Below are 20968 nucleotides of genomic sequence, written 5' to 3'. Positions count from 1 at the left end.
TGCAGTACTTGTTAAGTTCCTGCTCTTCTCTCATCTTTGGCATGTTCCCTTACTTGCTCTGATGTGAGTTCTTCCTGTCCCCATCCCTCTTTTTGGCATTTCTTTGTGTTCAACCTTTTCCATTCTCAGCGAAATAGAACCTAATGTGATGGGAACCCAACTTCACACATCTCTTGTTTAAATTTGCTCTGAAAGTCTAGTTGAATATTCTATTTTTTCGTTGTAATTCAGTAAAAGTATTACTTTAATATTAGCTGCCATTTTGCTTCATATACAGCTGATATCCTTTGCCTGGTTCTCAAAAGCATCAATAAGTTTAATTTCATTTGTTTGAGTTTCCTCAGTGTATTGGTCTGCTACATTAAAAAATAGTTCTAAAATGAAACCGAGTAGTAAGAAAATATTATCGGTAAAACATACTTTGTACCTTTGTATTATAATGATACTTCTTTATTTTAATCTTTATGTTCTTTTATTTATTTTCAAACAGCAAAGGACAAGGTTGCTCTTTTGATAGGAAATATGAACTACTGGGAGCACCCCAAACTTAAAGCTCCTTTGGTGGATGTGTATGAATTGACCAACTTGTTAAGACAGCTAGATTTCAAAGTCGTCTCGTTGCTGGATCTTACTGAATCTGAGATGCGCAGTGCCGTGGATGAGTTCCTGCTGCTTTTAGACAGAGGAGTATATGGTGAGAGAATCTTTGCTTTTTTAATATATACTCTCTCAAATCGTCTCGGTATTATTAAATACCTAACCGTTGCATAGTCCAAGTCTCCTTTTTAAAATTTTTTAAAATTAACCACTGCTCTTTTAATTAAGGAGCCCTGTGGCACAGTGGTTAAAGTGCTCATCTGCAAACCTAAAGGTCAGTGGTTCAAACCCACCAGCCGCTCTGCAGGAGAGAGATATGGCAGTCTGCTTCTATGAAGATTACAGCCTGGAAACCCTGTGGGGCAGTTCTACTCTGTCCTGTAGGGTCCCTGCGTCAGAATAGATTCACAGCAGTGGGTTTTTGGTTCTTTTAATTGTACAAGAGTTGAAAATCAGATAAAGGTAAGATGACATAAGCAACATTGTATTGAATTGAATTGTTTTATTTTTCTTATCGAAAACAGATTTGATCTCCTTTCATAGTTCCATATGAATAACTAATGAGCATAAAGTTTTTACTTTCACGTGTCTTATCAAAACAAGGTCATTCTTATTAGAATTCTTACCTGTCTTGTTTTGGGGCTGTTGGTTCGATTTTGTTTTTTTTTGATTGACTAGAAGAGCTGCAGGGTGCTGAATGCAGCGAAGCCTGACCAAGTAGGAAGTGTGTGTTCACTCACATATGGAAAAACACTGCCGTGTGGGCGTATGCAGACATGTGTGGGACCTTTCAGTGCACATTCTGTGTGTTTTTGTGCACATTGTGCATGTTTGGTTTCTTTTCATTGTTGCATGGTATTTTCTGGTCTTTAGTGAGAACTAAAATTTAACAAAGAAGTATTGGTGCGTGAGGCATATGAAAACATTTTGTAAACTAAAATTCTATGCAGGTGTAGTTAAAGACCCAACTCCACAAAAGATGTAACACTCAATTTTTAATGGCTTTTCCCATTCTTTGATTCGAAGACGTTAAGAACATGACACACATGGTAAAGACTTTTAAGAGACAGGATATGCTGTCAGTAGTAATTTATTTGGTGATTTATTTGTTTCCACGGGCATTACCTCAGCTGTGGGAAGGCCAGCTGTCGAGCCCACTGAGGCCGTATTTCACAGGGGTTGTCCTGCCCATGAGTTTTGCAATAAGACTCGACTGCCAGTTTCTTTCTTTTGCCAGGAAAGTGACATTTCCAGGCCTATTGTTAGGCATGCAAGTGATAAACAAAAAGTGTTAATTTGGCTTTTATATCTTTTCAATTATTTTAATCATCCCTAAAGTTAGCCTTTTTATTTACAATTAGATATGGTAGCACAGCTTGGTAGAATAGCTAATGATTCTCAAAGTGAAATTTTTAATGAAAAAAAAATTTTTTTTTGAAGTTTTAACACACTGTTATACTTGGGATAGGAAAAATTCTTTAAATCTTTTATTTAAATGAGTGACTTATCTAAATAATACGGATTATAGTTGTAACATAAATGAAATTAACAAGATAAACACCTCAAATTTAGGGTTTCAACTATTATGCTGATGTTGTAATAACATCATTTTGCTTATGAGTATTACAGAGGGACTATGGGTGAATCCATCCATTCTTCTTATGAAAATATGAAAAAATATTCTTTACAAGTGTGCTGCCTTGATAATTGGTTTATATTTTCGGTCTAGAATCAGGTGATTATTTTTATATTGTATAATTTACCTCAAATTTTAAAGTGCCTGTGTTAGCAAGAGGAGCCCAGTGGTTAAGAGCTATGGCGAGCTATGGGTGCTAACCAAGAGGTCGGCAGTTCGAATCCACCAGGCGCTCCTTGGAAACTCTGTGGGACAGTTTTACCCTGTCCAATAGGGTCACTATGAGTCAAAATCCACTCGGCTGCTACGAGTTCGGTTATTTGGTTTTTTTATATGTTAATAAGATAGCTTGAACATTTTATAAAAGAAGAACAATCTTCCAAAACTTCACCAGAAGTAATGAGGTGGAAGGAAAAAATACTGACCAATTTAGATTTCTGTATTGCTTGATTACTTAATCTCATTTCTTATTGACATTATCACCTTGGCTTTAAGTCCTTTGTTTTGGCTATTTAAATCAAAACGTTAATCGCTCCTGCAAGGTAGAGAACTAGGAATATCAAAAAGTTGTGGCAAGAAAAGAGTTCAGCTTGGGCAGAACCCTACCCCAACATAAAACATCATTTCAGAGTACAGAGTGAAGAGGCATAGTACAGTAAATGGCAGCTTAAGAAAGCTAGAAACTTTTTTTAAAATCCTGCTGATTCATGTCTTAACAGGGTGGCTGCATTATATTTTGAAGTACTGTGAATATCCAAAACATCAGACACATCTACGTTAAGTGTGGTAGAGGCTTGAGCTTTTAGGGCATGTTGTAAAGAAGCACATTCTGGCTATGTCTTTACCTGAGGTGGTGGTTTGGGGACAGGAGGAACAGAGTCATAGGAATTTTCAGCATGAACAACTTTGGATGGAGAAAACATAGGGATTCCGTTTATGTCCTTTTGTATTGTATTGTCCACAAATTTATAAAAACCATTGCCATCACGTCAACTCCAATTCATGAGTTTATAAAAGAAGTAAAACTTAACAGTAGAACAGAAGATGATGTAATTCGCCTTTAAATGTATGTAAACATAAAAAAACAAGAACTAGAACAGAAATAACTGCCTTATACTACACGTCCTTGAAGATAAATAAGGCTAAGGATTTCTAGGTATCTCACATAGATAGCTAGAAAAGAGAGAGTTATTTGGCCTGCTGTTTACCCTGCTCACCAAATGCCTTTCTATATTCATCGCTGGCTGCAGCTTAGCTGTGCTCTTGTGGGGAAGAATCTTAAAGGAGTCTGGTCAGAACATGGTGAAAACCTTACTCTAGAGGTGTATTTCAGTCCAGTGTACCCAGTGGTCAAGCAGTGGGCCTTAGAGTAAGCTAGCTCCAGTTCAAATCTTGGCTTCTCTGCTGTGTGAAACTTTTCTAAGCCAAAAAGTATCTGTAAAATGGATAGAAATAACTTAGTGGGGTCGTTAAGGAATAAATGAGATAAAATCATTAGTCCTCTATTTGGCACATTAAAGGTGCTTAAAATATTGTAGCTGTTGTTATTGTAGTTTCCTGTCTACCAAAGTATTTCAAGCTTTTCTATACCTTTAGGTGAAGGATTTGGACTAGACTCGACGGCAGTGTTTTTTTTTTTTTAGCATTCCACTTCAGGCTTCAGTTAGAGAAACCCAGCTTGCATCTGTTTTTATGTGCTGAAGTTCTGCCTGAGGTTTCACTTGAAAAAAAAAAAAAAGGGTTCTTTAAAGCTATAGTATAGTGCAGTGAAACATTGACATTTTTATTTCCTGAGAGTAAAGTTAACTTGAAAGCCAGCATAGATTAGAGACACAATATGATACAGCATGGTGGTCAATCTAACCTGTGTCTAAATTCTGGTTCTGTCATGTATAAGTGGTGTGAATTTGGGTAAGCTATTAAACCTCTAGGTGTCTCGCTTTTTACACCTATAAAAAGGGCATGGGAGTATTACCTACTTCATAGGGTTAACCCACTGCTCTTAAGTCGATTCCGACTCATAGTGACCCTATAGGACAGAGTAGAACTGCCCCATAGGGTTTCCAAGGCTGTCACCTTTACAGAGGCAGACTGCCACATCTTTCTCCCTTGAAACAGCTGGTGGATTTGAAACGACCTTTCTGTTAGCAGCCGAGTACTTAACCACTGTGCCATCAGGGCTCTTTTATAAAGATTAAATGAGGTAATATACATAAAGTGTTTTCTTAGAATAGGGCCTACCACGTAGCAAGTGGTATATAAGTCTTGGGGTAGTGGTGGTATATTCCTAAGTATATTAAATTCTTTACCATTTATCAAGATATCTAATGTGTCCATCAATCCTTAAATAATGGGATAGTTAATTGAATGCATAAGCAGTACTAGAAGCGAAAATTTTAAAATACAGTGATTTGGAATAGTCTATTGTATGTAATAGGGTCGCTGTGAGTTGGAATCGACTCGATGGCACTGGGTTTGGTTTTTTTGGTTTATTTTATGTAAAAATACTTAACCGGCCTTGTCATGGATTGAATTGTGTCCCCCAAAATATGTGTCAACTTGGCTAGGCCATGATTCCTGGTATAGTGTGGTTGTCCTCCATTTTGTGATCTGATGTAATTATGCTTTGTGTTATAAACTCTAGCCTCTATGCCTATGGTTAGGATCCTGTTTGAGAGTGAGCTGTCCGTTTTGTTAATGAGGCAGGACACTATCTACAGGATTAGGTTTATCTTGAGTCAATCTCTTTTGAGATATAAAAGAAGATCAAGCAGAGAGGAGAGGGAGGGACCTGGTTACCACCAAGCAAGAAGAGCCAGGGGCGGAGCGCATCCTTTGGACCCAGGATTCGTGCATTGAGAAGCTCCTAGACCAGGGGAAGATTGATGGGAAGGATTTTCTCCCAGAGCCAACTGAGAGAAAAAGCCTTTCCCTGGAGCTGGCTTCCTGAAATTGGACTTTGTCATGGATTGGATTATGTCCCTCAAAAAATGTGCGTATCAACTTGGTTAGGCCATGATTCCCAATATCGTGTGGTTGTCCTCCACTTTGTGATTGTAATTTTATGTTAAGAGGACTAGGGTGGGAATATAACGCCACCCTCACTCAGGTCACCTCCCTGATCCAAGGTAAAGGGAGTTTCCCTGGGGTGTGGTCTATATCACCTTTTATCTCTCAAGAGATGAAAGGGAAGCAAACAAAGAGTTGGGGACCTCATACCACCAAGAAAGCAGCACCAGGAGCAGAGTGCGTAATTTGGACACGAGGTCCCTATGCCCGAGAAGCTCCTTGACCAGGGGAGGATTAAGGACGAGGACCTTCCTCCAGAGCCAAGAGAGAGAGAAAGCCTTCCCCTGGAGCCAGTGCCCTGAATTTGGACTTATAACCTACTAGACTGAGGAAATAAATTTCTCTTTGTTAAAGCCATCCACTTGTGATATTTCTATTACAACAGCACTAAATGACTAAGACAGACTTCTAGCCTCCTAAACTGAGAGAATAGATTGTTAAAGCCATTTATTTGTGGTATTTCTGTTCTAGCAGCTCTAGGTAACGAAGACACCCCTCAGTAGAATTTGGATGCAGACTTTGATACAAAATGTTTAATTTTCATGAATCATTTTTTGGGGAGTAAAGGTGTTTTGTTTTAAGTGCCTTAATTTCAACAGTTGCTGGGCTAGGCCTACAGCATTGCAGCAATGTAACCACACTTAGCTTTTCTATGAATGAGTGGAGACTACGCCTACCTTCAGAATTCTTCTCCCAAGTGAGGTCTGGCTGGAGCCAGATGTGTCAAAGGATATGATGGGAGCAACACCCAGGCTTTCTAGTTGGTTGTCTCTAAGTAATACCAGTCATAGAAATGGCACCGTTTCTGTTAAGAGTCAGTCCATTTCTAGAAGGTGCTCGAGGTCTGTGTCCTGATTGATTTGCACTGTTTAATTTAATGCAGTTTAATAAATACTTACTGAGTTCCTATTACCTCCACAGCCCAGAAAAAGGAGTATGCTAGGTGCTAAGAGCAAATGATCCTGGTGGCATGGTGCTTAAGTGCTCCCCTGCTAACAGAAAAGTCAGTAGTTTCAACCCACCAGCTACTCCACAGGAGAAAGATGTAGCAGTCTGCTCCCATAAAAATTACAGCCTTGGAAACCCTGTGGGGCAGTTCTGCTGTCCTATGCGTCACTATGAGTCGGAATTCAACTAGATGGCAATGGGTTAGGTGCTGAGGGCAGTGCAGAGAGTAAAGAACATGACCTATGCTCTCAAGAGAATTATAGTTTCTAATATAATAGGAAAAAACACTATCTATGGGAGTCAAAACACCTATCAGCTATGTGATTTTAGGCAGATCACTTAATCTTTTTAAATTCAATTTTCTTATCAATAAAACCAAACCAAAGCCAAACCCGTTGCCGTCAAGTCAGTTCCAACTCATAGAGATGTAGCCACATCTTTCTGCCTCTGAATGGCTGGTGGGTTCGAGAGCTTAAGCACTGCACCACCAGGACTCCTTAAATACTTAATAGACAAGTATAAATTCTAAAGTATACAATTCAGTGGTTTTTTAGTATATTTATAAAATGGTGCCTCAGTCCCTGCTACCTAATTGCAAAACATTTTTCTGACCCCCAAAAGAAACCCTGTCCCTCCTCACACCCCCTAAATCCCTCAGCCCCTCGCAGCCACCAGTCTACTTTCTGTCTCTGGATTTGCCTGTCCTGCACATTTTATATAAATGTAATCATACAGTATGTGGCCTTTGTGTTTGGCGTCTTTCACTCAGCATAATGTTTTCAAGGTTCATGCATGATGTAGCTTCAGTCCTTCATTCCCTTTTATGGCTGATTATCATTCCATTCTTTGGATATACCACATTTTGTTTATCCGTCAGCAGAGGGCCACTTAGGGTTTCTACTTTTGGGATATCGGGAATAATGCTGCTGCGTACGAACATTCATGTACGTGCTTTTGTATGAACGTGTTTCAGTTCTCTGGAATAGATACCTAGGAATATATCCTGGATACAAGTTGTTCTTGTCAAATATGTGATCTGCAAATATTTATCCCACCTGTGGGTTGTCTTTTCACTTTCTTGATCATCACTGTTTACTGAATTAAATCCACTCCTTTTGTCATGATTTTCAAAACATAACCCTAGCTGTGTGCACTCTTACTTTCATTTACAACTAAAATGTAATTCCTTTCCGGGCTCATCTCCTTGCTGTTGGTGTCATTCTCAGGCCCAACCTATGTTTGCATCTCTTCTCCCACCTATAATGTACCTCATGATCTCGCTGCCTTTACACATTCTGCCCCTTCCCCCAAGGCAGACATTTCTCTCTGCTCTACACTCAGTTCCTACATGGTTGCCCTGATAACATAATGTATGGCATTTAATTATGTGCTAACTTTCATTATTTAAAAGGAACGTGCCCCAATCTCCAACTGACTTACAAGCACCTAGAGGACAGGAACTTCATTTTCCATTTCTTTTTCATTTCCCTCAGTGCCTGCATGATAATATTCAGTGCACATTTGAGGTCTGGAATAAACCCATACTGAATACAATGGTCATGTCCATTTTGTCATTTCACCTGAAATGCTGTTATGAAAGAACCACTTTTCTCACTTTAATAAAGTTCAGGAGAAACAGAAGGCATGCATCCTGCCTTCTGGGACCAAGTGAAGTAAGTTTTCTTTAGTGCTCAAAGCCACATTCTCTGCTACGAGCTTAGTATATAACTGCAGTAGATGAGCTTTTGTTTTCTCTATCTAAATGCCTTTTACTGTTAAACTTGGAGTACCATAGAAGAACTCGTTATATCCAGAACATTGAGACCAAAATTACCAGGCTCAAGAGTTTACATGATATACAGAGAAAAGATTGAAGTTGTCAAGGATTTCACTTTACGTGGATTCACAATCAGTGCCCACGGAAGCAGCATTCAAGAAATCAAACACATATTGCATTGGGCAAAATCTCCGCAGAAGACCTCTTAAATATGTTAAAAAGCAAGGATGTCACTTTGAGGACTAAGGAGGGCCTGACCCAAGCCGTGGTATTTTCAGTCACCTCATATGCATGCAAAAGCTGGACAGTGAGTAAGGGAGACTGAAGAAGAATTGATGCCTTTGAATTTCATTGACGACAAAGAATATTGAATATGCAAGTCTGTCTTGGAGGAAGTACAGCCAGAGTGCTTCTTGGAAGTGAGGATGGGGAGGCTTCGTGTCACATACTTTGGAAATGTTATCAGGAGTGACCAGCCCCTGGAGAAGGACATAATGCTTGGTAAAGTAGAAGGTTAGTAAAAAAGAGGAAGACCCTCAATGAGATGGACTGACACAGCAGCTGCAACGATGGGCTCAAACATAGCAACAACTGTAAGGATGGCGCAGGACCAGCCAGTGTTTCGTTCTGTTGTACACAGGGTCCCTATGAGTCGGAATCAACTTAACAGCACCTAACAACAACAACAACTAATATTGTGTGGAAATGCATATGAAGTTTGTTACACTTGATATTGCAGTTGTTATTCATCTGAATTGTGTTTATTTGTTCATCCATTAAAACCGAGCTCCTTCTCTGTTCCAGGAGTACAGGGACTCCTAGTTTCATGGAGGAAACAAATGAGTCTGCCAAGAAGTCCTAGCCACCTTCTTTCTTATATATCATGAGATAAAATTGCATTCCATATTATACCGTTGGTTACAAATGTATAACTTTTATAATTAAAATATACTTCAGAACAGCATCTTGATGTTCGTTTAAAATGCAGCACTTAAATTGACTGTTGCCAAAATAATTTTAAATGCAAATTAAGTTAACATGGACTGCATTTACAATTGGATATTTCTTAAATGTCCTTGTATCAACTTGAAAATCATATTTTTTATTGTGTGCTTACATATATGTTCAGAGTACAATTTAGAATTAATATATATATATCCTTTTTATTTTCAGGATTATTATATTATGCAGGACATGGTTATGAAAACTTTGGGAACAGCTTTATGGTCCCTGTTGATGCTCCAAATCCATACAGATCTGAAAATTGCCTCTGTGTGCAAAATATACTGAAATTGATGCAAGAAAAAGAAACTGGACTCAATGTGTTCTTGTTAGATATGTGTAGGAAAAGGTAAAATTTCTAATCCATATTGAACAAAGTGTGTTACAGGTAGTTAAATGTCAGCCTTTAAGAATTAAACCTAAGGCAAACCTGTGAAATAACTAAGAACCACTTGAGTTTGTAATTTTAGATTATAGATTAAAACTGATTAGGAAGGAAACTAAAGGAAAATATGTTTTCTCTTTGTATATGTAATTATTTTAACTTTTTTCCATTTTGCCGTAGACAAAAGTAGAAAACTAAAGGGTATTGGTATTTACTCGTACTAGAAAAGGATTTAACTCTTTAAAATGCCTTTAGATGTCTGTAATAATTACTCCAGTTATTCCTCGTAGGGCTAACAGAACAAACACAGAGTTGGGGCCTTGATCACCCTAGTCAGTTCTGGTCTTGCAGATATAGAAAGCTAGGGGTAAAGCAGGTATTGGAAGGTTTGGATTCCAGTTGTCTGCCATCATTTTACTGAGGAATAGAACCAATAATTATTCCATAATGGCTTCTCAGGTTTACTATATCTTGCTTGTTCAGCATTTACCCATCATAATTCAATGCTAGCGTTCAAATACAACTCTGGTTTTAAAGCTATAGAGAAAAGATATGACTGTCTTCTGTTTCAATAGTGTTTAACTGAGTAGAAAATTTTTACTATAAGTTTTAATTATATATACTGGAACAGTATATTAAATTATGTTTTTCATTATGCTATCATTTCTGCTCTTCTGAAAATTCTCATTTAATTTTTCATATTTGTACCTTTCCTCCCCCCTTTTTTCCCCACCAGAAATGACTATGATGATACCATTCCGATCTTGGATGCACTGAAAGTCACTGCCAATATTGTGTTTGGATATGCCACGTAAGAAGCTTTGTTGAAGATTCCTTTATTCTTTGAGGACTTCTTTTTATGGTAGATTACGAGGCCTAGAAATAACCATAGACATGGGGTTGCCATGAGTCAGAATCAACTTGATGGCAACTGACAACAACAGACATCAGTTTAACTCCTTGACATTCTTGATAGAAAAATTTTAAGTACTCAACCTTATCTTTTACTGCCTTGATACCTTCATACCAGTAAAGCACCAGAGCGTTTTGTTCCTGCTTTAAGATTAGCTCTCTCTTTAGGGATGTCGCGCCAGAGGTAGAGGAGTGAATGAGACTCATCGGTGTTTATGGAAGCTCTCATTCTTGTCACGCGGCAACTGTTTGCTTTTTTAGCAATTTCTTTTGCTGTTTTTTTTAGGTGTCAAGGAGCAGAAGCTTTTGAAATCCAGCATTCTGGATTGGCAAATGGAATATTCATGAAATTTTTAAAAGATAGGTTATTAGAAGACAAGAAAATTACTGTGTTGCTGGATGAAGTTGCAGAAGGTAAAATAAAAAATAGAGAGAACTTCTCAGAAAGAGTGAAGGAAAGAAAACTATTTTGGGTGCCCTGTTTTATAATTATTTTATCCCTACTGTTATTTTGCAGGTTTGGAATTAGTATTTATTTTATAACACCAATTTTTTATATCATGTCAGCAACACTTCTGCTGCTTAATTGCTTCCTTCCTTCCCTGTGGATTTGGCCGCAAGCCGTCTGTGCAGCATTGCTTAGACTCCAGGGCTGACCCCAGCACAGTTGTGAAATAAACAAAGTGTACTCCTCAGCATTCTTGTCTTCCTTTCTATGCCCAGTGCCTTGATGCTGCCCAGTATACTTGTTTGCTAAAAAAGGTGTCCAGTGAGCAGTCTTTCCTGGGATCAGAGAGAGAAAACCACAGAAATTTTGAGGCCCCGGTACAGAAAGCTGGGTTCTCTCCCCCCTCTACCACCCCCCGCATTTGATAAGCCTCAGCCAGTGGTTTTAAAATTCTAAATAAATGATTTAAGGGCATGATCCTTGAGGTCTACAACCATGTCTTTCATTTCTTTCCATTTGCTTCACTGCTTGCCTGGCATAATGCTGTACTCGTGTCAGGTGCTGAGTAAGTACTTATTACATCAGTAGGTTGCAGTGGGTTTTTTGAATTGCCATTTTATGAGCCATATCCAAAGATGGCAACAGTTTTGCAAACTAGCACCACTAGGAAATAGAGTTTCATGGATGTTGCAGAGATGGCAGTTTGAGTATAAGATGCCTGAGAATCTCACCAACAGCCATCCGTGACATTTGCTTAGTTTCATGTTTTTCTCAGTGTAGCTATCTGAGCTCGATCCCTTGCCTTAACCACTTTCCCACTTGACATAGACAGCCATGGCTCTGGGCTTCCTCTCACCCTCCTGCTTCCATCAGAGAAGCTGTGCTTTTATCTGTCTTGCATATTGGGCTTCTGTTTAAGCTCACATTTGAAGAAAAGGTTCTGCTGCCTAAGAAAAATTTAAAACCTTCAGACTCTGTCAGTTATTTTCAAACTGAGACCTATGAAGGTGCTTCAGAGGCTCTAAATATGTTTTATTCTAATTTCATATTTTAAAATGTACTTCAACTATTTTAAAACTCAATAAAAAGCGTGCTTACCAAGGTATGATATATATCAAGTTGTCATGGCCGTGAACACCATCCCAGTATATAAACTTGTTAGAAAGGTTTTGCACTTCACTAGTCTTTCTCAGACCTTCCATGTCCACTTAATTGAAATTGCCCAGGCAAGGAATACTACAGTATACCTGTAGTTTACTCAATTCAATGCCAGACACATTCCCATCATGTGTAATGGCCACCTAATTGTGCAAAATAACTAAAACTTGAACAATATTATGATAATACAATTTAAATTTAGCACTTATTTTCAGATTGGGGTGCTTTATATCTGACCTTTTTTTTGTTTTTTGTAGTTAAGAGCAAAAGTATTTGGTAAGAAATTGTTTATAGTTTATCCAGCTTTGAAACAATTTCCTACTCCTCCTTTTTTCTCTTTGCATCTGTTCATTAAACAGTATTCTGAGATCATAAGCCAAGCGGTTGGAAAAAGCTACCTTACCAATTTCAACTGTATGCAAATGAAACAAAATATAAATTGGTTGCTGTTATAAGGCTAAGGCTGTGATCTGTAACCCAAGATTTTGAATTTTTGTACTGATCAGGACAGCCTTGATCAGGGTTATATAAATTTTAATAACAGGATATTATTAACACACCCATCTGACTAGCAAAAATTACTAAAGTTGGGTAACAGCAAAAGGTAGCCTCAAAGTAGGGAAACAGGAACAAATACAAACATTGCTACTGGTATAAATTGGTACAGCCAGTTTGGAGAATAAATTAGCTAATACCTAAAATTCTCATTAGATGACATGTACAAGGAAATCCACTGCCAATAGTGTTTGTCATAGAGAAGTAAGATTATAAATTGTAATTCATACAAAAGAATTTGATATAGTCATAGAAACTTAAGTTGATGTGTGTCGATCTAAAAGGTGTTCAAAGAAAGTAGGGCATTACAAAACCATGCATACAATGTTATGGTTAAGTTTGAAACCTAAAACGTTGGCACCTACTATTTAGGAATATCTCCACATGGGTGGTGCAGTGGTTAGGCACTCAGCTGCTCCTCAGGAGAAACATGTGGCAATCTGCTTTTGTAAAGATTTACAGCCTTGGAAACCCCATGGGGCAGTTCTCCTGTGTCCTATAGGGTCACTGTGAGTTGGAATCAACTCAGCAACAGCCGGTTTAATCGTGGGTAAAAAGTAAAAATACATGTGAGAATATATACACTACATTGGATAACAGCAACCTCCAGTGCTAGGGGCGGTAGTGATGGTGATGGCACATTAGCTGTGTGTACAGGTGGTATCAACACATTTATTTCCTTTTTTTTTTTTAATCTTAGAATTGGCTTCATAGGCTTCAATGATAGCTTTCTGTACTTTTGTGTATTTTTTAAATTTACTCTTAAATATATATTTTAACATTTTAATAGTGATATAAAAATTGATCTTACATTTCATTTGATAAAGATTCTACTGCAAAATAAGTTTGAAAAGTACTCAGTGGTATTCTCTAAAGTACATTCAAGTTCTGAATTATAATTCCGTGATACTTGAAATGTAAAAAAATCAATATAATATTTTAATTCTTTTCATAAATATGTAGTTATTTGTGTGGTAACTGAATGTATTTCTAAACAGAGTGTGGACCTAAAATTACCATGACTACTCTTTTCAGTAGAGCCCTGGTGGCGCAGCGGTTAAGAGCTACAGTGAGCTACGGCTGCTAACCAAAAAGTTAACGGTTTGAATCCACCAGCCACTCCTTGGAAACCCTGTGGGGCAGTTCTGCCCTGTCCTTATAGGGTCACTATGAGTCAGAGTAGACTCAGCGGCAGTGGGTGATGGTGGTGGGCTCTTTCAGTAGAGAAATATACTTTTAGTTCTTTGTGAATTTTAAGGTTTAAAACATTAGAGATTCATTAATAGACTCCTAGAAGGTAAAAAGCTAGAAAAGGACCTTTAGAAGTGAGGTGGTCCCATAGTTCTGTTTGCCCAGTGCTGTATCCCCAGCACCTAGAACTGTGCTCAGCACACAGTAGGTGCTCAGCAAATATTTACTGAGTGAATGAATGATACGGAGGATACAGCCCGACTAGTAGAGAGATCTTAGCCTAGACAGTTAAACCACTAAAGGGTTGGTAGCCTTAAAAATATCTACTTCTTCTCTTTCAGATATGGGTAAATGTCACCTCACCAAAGGCAAGCAGGCTCTGGAGATTCGCAGTAGTTTATCTGAAAAGAGAGCACTTACTGATCCCGTACAGGGAACAGCATACTCCGCAGAGTCGCTGGTGAGGAATCTTCAGTGGGCCAAGGCGCATGGTACGGTAAATTCTGTGTTCTGTGAAATTTTTTTCTATAATATCTTTATGTTAAATCATAAAGACTTTTTCTTCTGTATAAACAGCTTTCCTCCCAATTTTGTAGTGGAAATATGTTGGTCTAATAGATAAACCCAAGACTAAACAAATGGTTCAATTAAAGATACTACAGTGGTTTATTTTATATTGGGAGTATTAAATTACTGAACCCATCTTTTTCACCATTGGTAAAATTAAAATATGATCATTTTTAAATTCTCCTGTTTTTAAAATGGGTTAATTTTCAGTGTGTCCAGGAAGCAGTCCCTTAGACTCTCCTAGATTGTGACCTGTTGGAGTGTGCTGTATCGAAAATGAGACAGGCCTGGGTTCTGGTCCTGTCTCTACTACTTGATAAACGTTATCTCTAAAATGGGGACAAAATAGAGCACTACTTCATAGGGTTCTTGAGTTTGAATGACGTGACACCTGTCAGGAGACAAGCGTGCTGCTCAGCAAATAGTATAGGCCAGGAAATACTCCTGGGCATTCTCTCCCTGACACTTATCAAGGCGGGGGATGCGTGAGCAGACCAGGAAGATGAGGTAAAGACCTTATCTGTAACTCTTATTATCTTCCGACAGTTCCATGTGATTTATAAAAAAGTAAGTTCAAATTTTTTTACTAAAATAAAGACTTTGGATTTTCTATGAGTTCCAAGTATATGCTGTGAATTTCTTATTTTGGATAAATGAAAATTAACTATATTTAACTCCTATAAAATACCTTTCTATTCATAATAGCCTTTGTTCTCTAAGATATGTTTTTCTTGAATTAACTGGGCTTTTTATTCCCCTCTTTTTTCAATTGTGCATGGGTATTATGTTTTTGAGCAAAGGAAAAAAGCTCTAACCATATTCTGTCCTGTAACGAATGTTTGTTTATTGTTAGTCATCAGAAATGAGCCCTGGTGGTGCAGTGATTAAGCATTCGACTGCTAACTGAAAGGTGGGTGGTTCAAACCCACCAGCGGCTCCATGGGAGAAAAGGCCTGGCGATCTGCGTCTGTAAAGATTACAGTCTAGGAAACCCAATGGGGCAGTTCTGCTCTGTCCTGTTGGGTCGCTATGAGTCGGGATCAACTCAATGGCAAACGACAACAATCATCAGAAAACTTACCAAGCGCTCTTTAAATAATTAAGTTGTTCTTATTCTTTTCTTTTAGAACTTCCAGAAAGTATGTGTCTTAAGTTTCAATGTGGTGTTCAGATTCAATTAGGATTTGCAGCTGAGTTTTCCAATGTCATGATAATCTATACAAGTATAGTCCATAAACCACCTGAAATAATAATGTGTGATGCCTACGTTACTGATTTCCCACTTGTAAGTCTCTCCTTTTTTCTTTTGTTTAAAATACAAAAATATAGTCTCACTTTTTAGTGACTGAATTTTTAAAAATTAAAGTTGATGGTAAATATAGCAGAAACACACACACATTTGTATTTTAGTCGCAACAGTTGTGATATTTAAAATTGAACTGCCAAAAATACCTTAAGCTTGTCAAATTTATAAATGTGTAAAGTTAATTTAGGAAAGATGCCATTAATTTCTCTTACCCTAAGTAGGATATCAAAGGTGAAGAAATACACTCTACAGATGTCAAGAATAATTTCCTTTAAAAAACCATTGTTTCCAGTATAAGTTATTACAGTAGTGTGAGTCTTACTAACTCAGAACTGAAGCCACTCCCAAAGTCCATCTTTCAGCCAGCAGTGAGACAGGGCTATAAAACAGTAACACGCCTGAGGAACGTGCTTCTTATTCTTAGTTCAGTCAAGTATACGAGACCAAATGGACAACACCTGCCCAAAAGCAAAGATGAGAAGGCAGGAAGGGACAGGAATACTGGACAAATGAACACAGGGAGTCTGGGATCGACCATGGAGAGTGCTGGTGCACTGCGGGGATTGCAGCCAATGTCACAAAACAATTTGTATATAAATTTTTGAATGAGAAACGAATTTGTGCTTGTAAACTTTCACCTAAAGCACAATAAATTTTTTTTTAATTCCCTTTTAAAAGCCATTTTTCCAATGTAAGTTATTACAGTAATTTTAATCTTATTGGCTTATAGTAGTATATTGGAAGAATAGAAATCTAGATCTATTCTTTCCAAGCATCTAAATATAATATTTATTTTCTATGGGTCTCAAGAAGGCAAAAATGCCCTCTTCCCTGCAGAGGTATAACAAATTGAAAGATAAGGAAGGAATAAGAGAAACTGAAACCCCAATTATCACTTTTATTACTGGTCAGAGCTTCATGGGAGACACTGCTTAGTGTTGGAGCAAACAGTCTGGCCCAGAACCCCAGGATTAGGTAGGTTCGTCCACCAATCTCAGCAGCGGGGCGTGGGTCAGCCTCCCTGTGTGTTGGGCAGAGGGGGAACCTGTGGGCCTCTCTGCAGGAGCAGAACTTTTGCCAGTGGGCTGTCTCTGGAAGAAGAAAAAGGATAGGTCTGACTTTACCTTGTCCATTATTCTTCTTAAATGCTCTAATCTATAAATCCATTGTCCCATTCCCGGAAGTGATGAATAAAGAGGGAGAGAATTTAGGAGTAAAACACTAATGGGACTCTCTACTTAAAAGGAAACCTGAGCAGGAATACTCTGAAAGTAAACTATCCTTTCAGAGGTAACTTTGCTTTTTAAGTGCATTAGTGCCAAATTTAGAAGTCCTCAAAGATATAGTATGCTACACCCATGTTTATTGCAGCTCTGTTTACAATAGCAAAAAGCTGGAAGCAACCAAGGTGTCCATCAACGGATGAATGGGTAAATAAATTGTGGTATATTCACACAATGGAATACTACACATCGATAAAGAACAGGGACGAATCTGTGAAACATTTCATAACATGGAGGAACCTGGAAGGCATTATGCTGAGTGACATTAGTCAGAGGCAAAAGGACAAATATTGTATAAGACCACTATTATAAGATCTTGAGAAATAGTATAAACTAAGAAGAACACATACTTTTGTGGTTACGAGGTAGGGAGGGAGGGAGGGAGGGTGGGAGAGGGTTTTTTACTGATTAACTAGTAGATAAGAACTGCTTTAGGTGAAGGGAAGGACAATACTCAATACATGGAAGGTCAGCTCAACTGGACTGGACCAAAACCAAAGAAGTTTCCGGGATGGACTAAATGCTTCAAAGGTCAGCGGAGCAAGGGCAGGGGTTTGGGGACCATGGTTTGAGGGGACTTCTAGGTCAATTGGCAAAATAATTCTATTATGAAAACATTCTGCATCCCACTTTGAAATGTGGCATCTGGGGTCTTAAATGCTAACAAGCGGCCATCTAAGATGCATCAATTGGTCTCAACCCACCTGGAGCAAAGGAGAATGAAGAACACCAAGGTCACACGATAACTAAGAGCCCAAGAGACAGAAAGGGCCACATGAACCAGAGACCTACATCATCCTGAGACCAGAAGAACTAGTTGGTGCCCGGCCACAATCGATGACTGCCCTGACAGGGAGCACAACAGAGAACCCCTGAGGGAGCAGGAGATCAGTGGGATGCAGACCCCAAATTCTCACAAAAAGACCATACTTAATGGTCTGACTGAGACTAGAGGAATCCCGGCGGTCATGGTCCCCAAACCTTCTGTTGGCCCAGGATGGGAACCATTCCCGAAGACAACTCATCAGACATGAAAGGGACTGGACAGTGGGTAGGAGAGAGATGCTGATGAAGAGTGAGCTAATTATATCAGGTGGACACTTGAGACTGTGTTAGCATCTCCTGTCTGGAGGGGGGATGGGAGGATAGAGAGTTAGAAGCTGGCAAAATTGTCACAAAAGGAGAGACTGGAAGGGCTGACTCATTAGGGGGAGAGCAGGTGGGAGTACGGAGTAAGGTGTATATAAACTTATATGTGACAGTCTGACTTGATTTGTAAACGTTCACTTGAAGCTCAATAAAAGTTAATTAAAAAAAAAAAGATATAGTATGCTCCCATTACATCTGTTTGTAATTAAACATCAACAGGATACTTGCAAGATAAGAAGAAAATTCATAATAAAGTATAACTATAGGATGTTATTTTCGTTGTTTCTTTAGTCCTAGGTAAGGATTTAACCCACTCAAGCCAAAATTCATTAGAGAGTGATGCTTGTTAAGAGGTTTTGTACCATAGACTATTGTTGACTTTGATTGGCTTCCTTATTAACTTTCACTGATTTTCATAGGACCTAGACATTGATCCAAAATATGCCAATAAGGGGACTCCTGAAGAAACTGGCAGCTACTTAGTCTCAAAGGATCTTCCCAAGCATTGCCTCTATACCAGACTCAGCTCACTGCAGAAATTAAAGGTGATTACTTTCCTCCTTACAATTACTAATGGAAAACTTTTTGAAAGCGAAAACTCACTTTGGCATGTGAGCCTTGTCGTAAGTGTGCTGCTTTATTGGGGATTAACTTGAGAGATGAGAAATCTACATGAGGTCTTACGAGGGACTCTCTTCATATTGTATACTATCCCTGATAGTGGCCTGAGGCTTTGTGTGAGAGTAGATGTAGTTATCCTCCATGTTGTTCAAAAGTTAGGGACAGAACATATTCAGTTTTTAAATGTCTTAGCATTTCAAGTAATCATTTCCTAGTTCTGTGACTTCCATAAAACATGTATCAAATTAGAATTGGAACTTATTATTTTAATCTTTTTTTATTTGTAGTTGTCTTACGAATGAGAAACTACGTGGTTGAGCTTTCTAATAAAACATGTCCATGCCAAGCTTGCATTTTTAATTTATTCATAGCTGTGTGACGATATAATTTATCAGCCAAATAGGAACACTCAGGGAATGAAATGAGGCACCACTGACAATTACATGGGGACAACAAGCATAAACCTAGTCATCCTGTTCATAGCTAATCTACTTAAATTCTCTTCTGAGCTTAGAAATTTAGCCCACTGTCTGATTCAGTTATATTTTTCTACCTATGATTGCAGATTATTTCATATTTTTTAAGGCCCTTAAGTTTTTTACTTAAGGGTAAAGCCCACATTGTTTTTTTTCCTTTAAAGGATAATTCCCCATCTCCAAACATGGGGAAACGTAAGTTTTCTAAGCCCCACTGCTTGGAAAATACCTTTTTGCTGTTTATTAGGAATTTTAACATCACTATGATTTTGCCTACTTTCAGTAGTAAACTAGAATTCTGCTGAACTCTAAAAATTAATATTGGATAAGGGAAAAGGAAGATAATTATAGCTGGCCTTTCTTAGCTTAGGGAAGGCAGAAAGGATGCCTTGAAGATTTGGAAACTGGGAAAGGGGATGAGAGTGGGTTTGTTGTTGTTATATTGTTTTGTTTTTGATGAGTGATATTCTAAGGTTGATACACTATCACTAAGGAGCCCTGGTGGAACAACAGTTAAATGCTCTGCAGGAGGAAGACTTGGCGATCTGCCTCCCTAAAGACTGCAGCCTAGAAAATGGAAAACCCTGTGGGGCAGTTCTGCTCTGTCACATGGCATCGATACGAGTCAAACTTGACTAGACAGCACCTAACAACAACAACATTACTTTAACTGTTGGCAAAAATAACAAACCTCATTTCTTTGTTTTTTCAGGAACATCTGGTCTTCACAGTATGTTTATCATACCAGTATTCAGGATTGGAAGAGACCGTAGAGGAAAAGCAGGAAGTGAATGTTGGGAAGCCTCTCATTGCTAAATTAGACATTCATCGAGGCTTAGGAAGGAAGACATCCTTTCAAACTTGTCTGATGTCGAATGGCCCTTACCAGAACCCTGCATCCACCTCAGGGGCAGCCGGACACTACCATTCTTCTCAAGATTCATTCCATGATGTTTACCACTCACATGCTGGCAGTTCAAGTCATGCTTTGCCATCAGATAGTTGTCATTGCAGCCGGACTCCAGACCCATTTGTTTCAAGTTATACCCACCATTATTCATCCCATTTTGGTAGAAGTAACGTCCCCGTAGAGACAACTGATGAAATACCATTCAGTTTCTCTGACAGGCTCAGAATTTCTGAAAAGTGACCTCCTTGTTTTGAAAGTTAGCATAGTTACCAGATGCCTCATATGCAACACAGCTCATATAAATTGGGGCATTAGGAAAGAGGAACAAATATACAAAGAGAAAGAAAATTAGTAACAACGGTTTCACATAACAAGCTCAGGACCACCCGCTTTGAGATCTTGGAATTGTATTTTTAGCCACAGACTTCCTCCTCTTTTAAGATTTTTTTTGAATTGTTTGATTTGTTCTGTAAGAATGAATTATGGGTGTGAGTATGTTTATATGTTATATACCAAAAATATTTTCATTATAACCACTTGGAAGTAAGAGCAATGGGAATGACGTTTGGTAGAATAAGTCGTCATATTTTTAGAACCAGAGTGAACCTTGATGGGTATCAGACTTAACCTAATTGTATCAGTGGAAGAAACAAATTAAAGTACCTTGTCTAAGTTGGAGCTGGCACCAGAACTGAGGCCTCCAGATTTCCATTCCAGTGTTTGTTCACTACACACACTGCGTCCCTGACAGATTTGATGACAGGTATTGTAAGGAGCCCTGGTGGCACAGTGTTGAAGTCTTTGGCTGCTAACTGAAAGGTTGGTTGTCTGAACCCATCCAGTGGCTCCATGGGAGAAAAACCTGGAGATCTGCTACCGTAAAGATTACACCAAGAAAACCCCATGGGGCAGTTCTGCTCTCACTATGAGTTGGAATCAACTCAACAGCACCCGACAACAACATTGTTTTTGTAGATA

General features: G+C 38.5%; 1 protein-coding gene across 3 annotated transcripts in view; it reads left to right on the top strand.

Annotated features, from left to right (window-relative positions):
• MALT1 (MALT1 paracaspase) overlaps nucleotides 1–20681 on the top strand; it is a 61945-nt gene extending 41264 nt beyond the window's left edge. For all 3 annotated transcript variants that reach the window (XM_003406281.4, XM_023543751.2, XM_010586710.3), the window contains 8 exons: nucleotides 491–694; nucleotides 9201–9378; nucleotides 10151–10225; nucleotides 10613–10740; nucleotides 14020–14169; nucleotides 15373–15530; nucleotides 18403–18528; nucleotides 19793–20681. In XM_003406281.4, coding sequence (XP_003406329.1) covers nucleotides 491–694; nucleotides 9201–9378; nucleotides 10151–10225; nucleotides 10613–10740; nucleotides 14020–14169; nucleotides 15373–15530; nucleotides 18403–18528; nucleotides 19793–20230 — 1457 coding nt within the window. In that variant the 3' untranslated portion in view covers nucleotides 20231–20681. The remainder of the gene's footprint in view (nucleotides 1–490; nucleotides 695–9200; nucleotides 9379–10150; nucleotides 10226–10612; nucleotides 10741–14019; nucleotides 14170–15372; nucleotides 15531–18402; nucleotides 18529–19792) is intronic.
• The last annotated feature ends 287 nt before the right edge of the window (nucleotides 20682–20968 follow it).

Source organism: Loxodonta africana, chromosome 11, assembly GCF_030014295.1.
Source record: "Loxodonta africana isolate mLoxAfr1 chromosome 11, mLoxAfr1.hap2, whole genome shotgun sequence".
NCBI classification, from domain to species: domain Eukaryota; kingdom Metazoa; phylum Chordata; class Mammalia; order Proboscidea; family Elephantidae; genus Loxodonta; species Loxodonta africana.
Note: the sequence above shows the minus strand (reverse complement) of the source record. Positions and strands in the feature narration are given on the sequence as shown.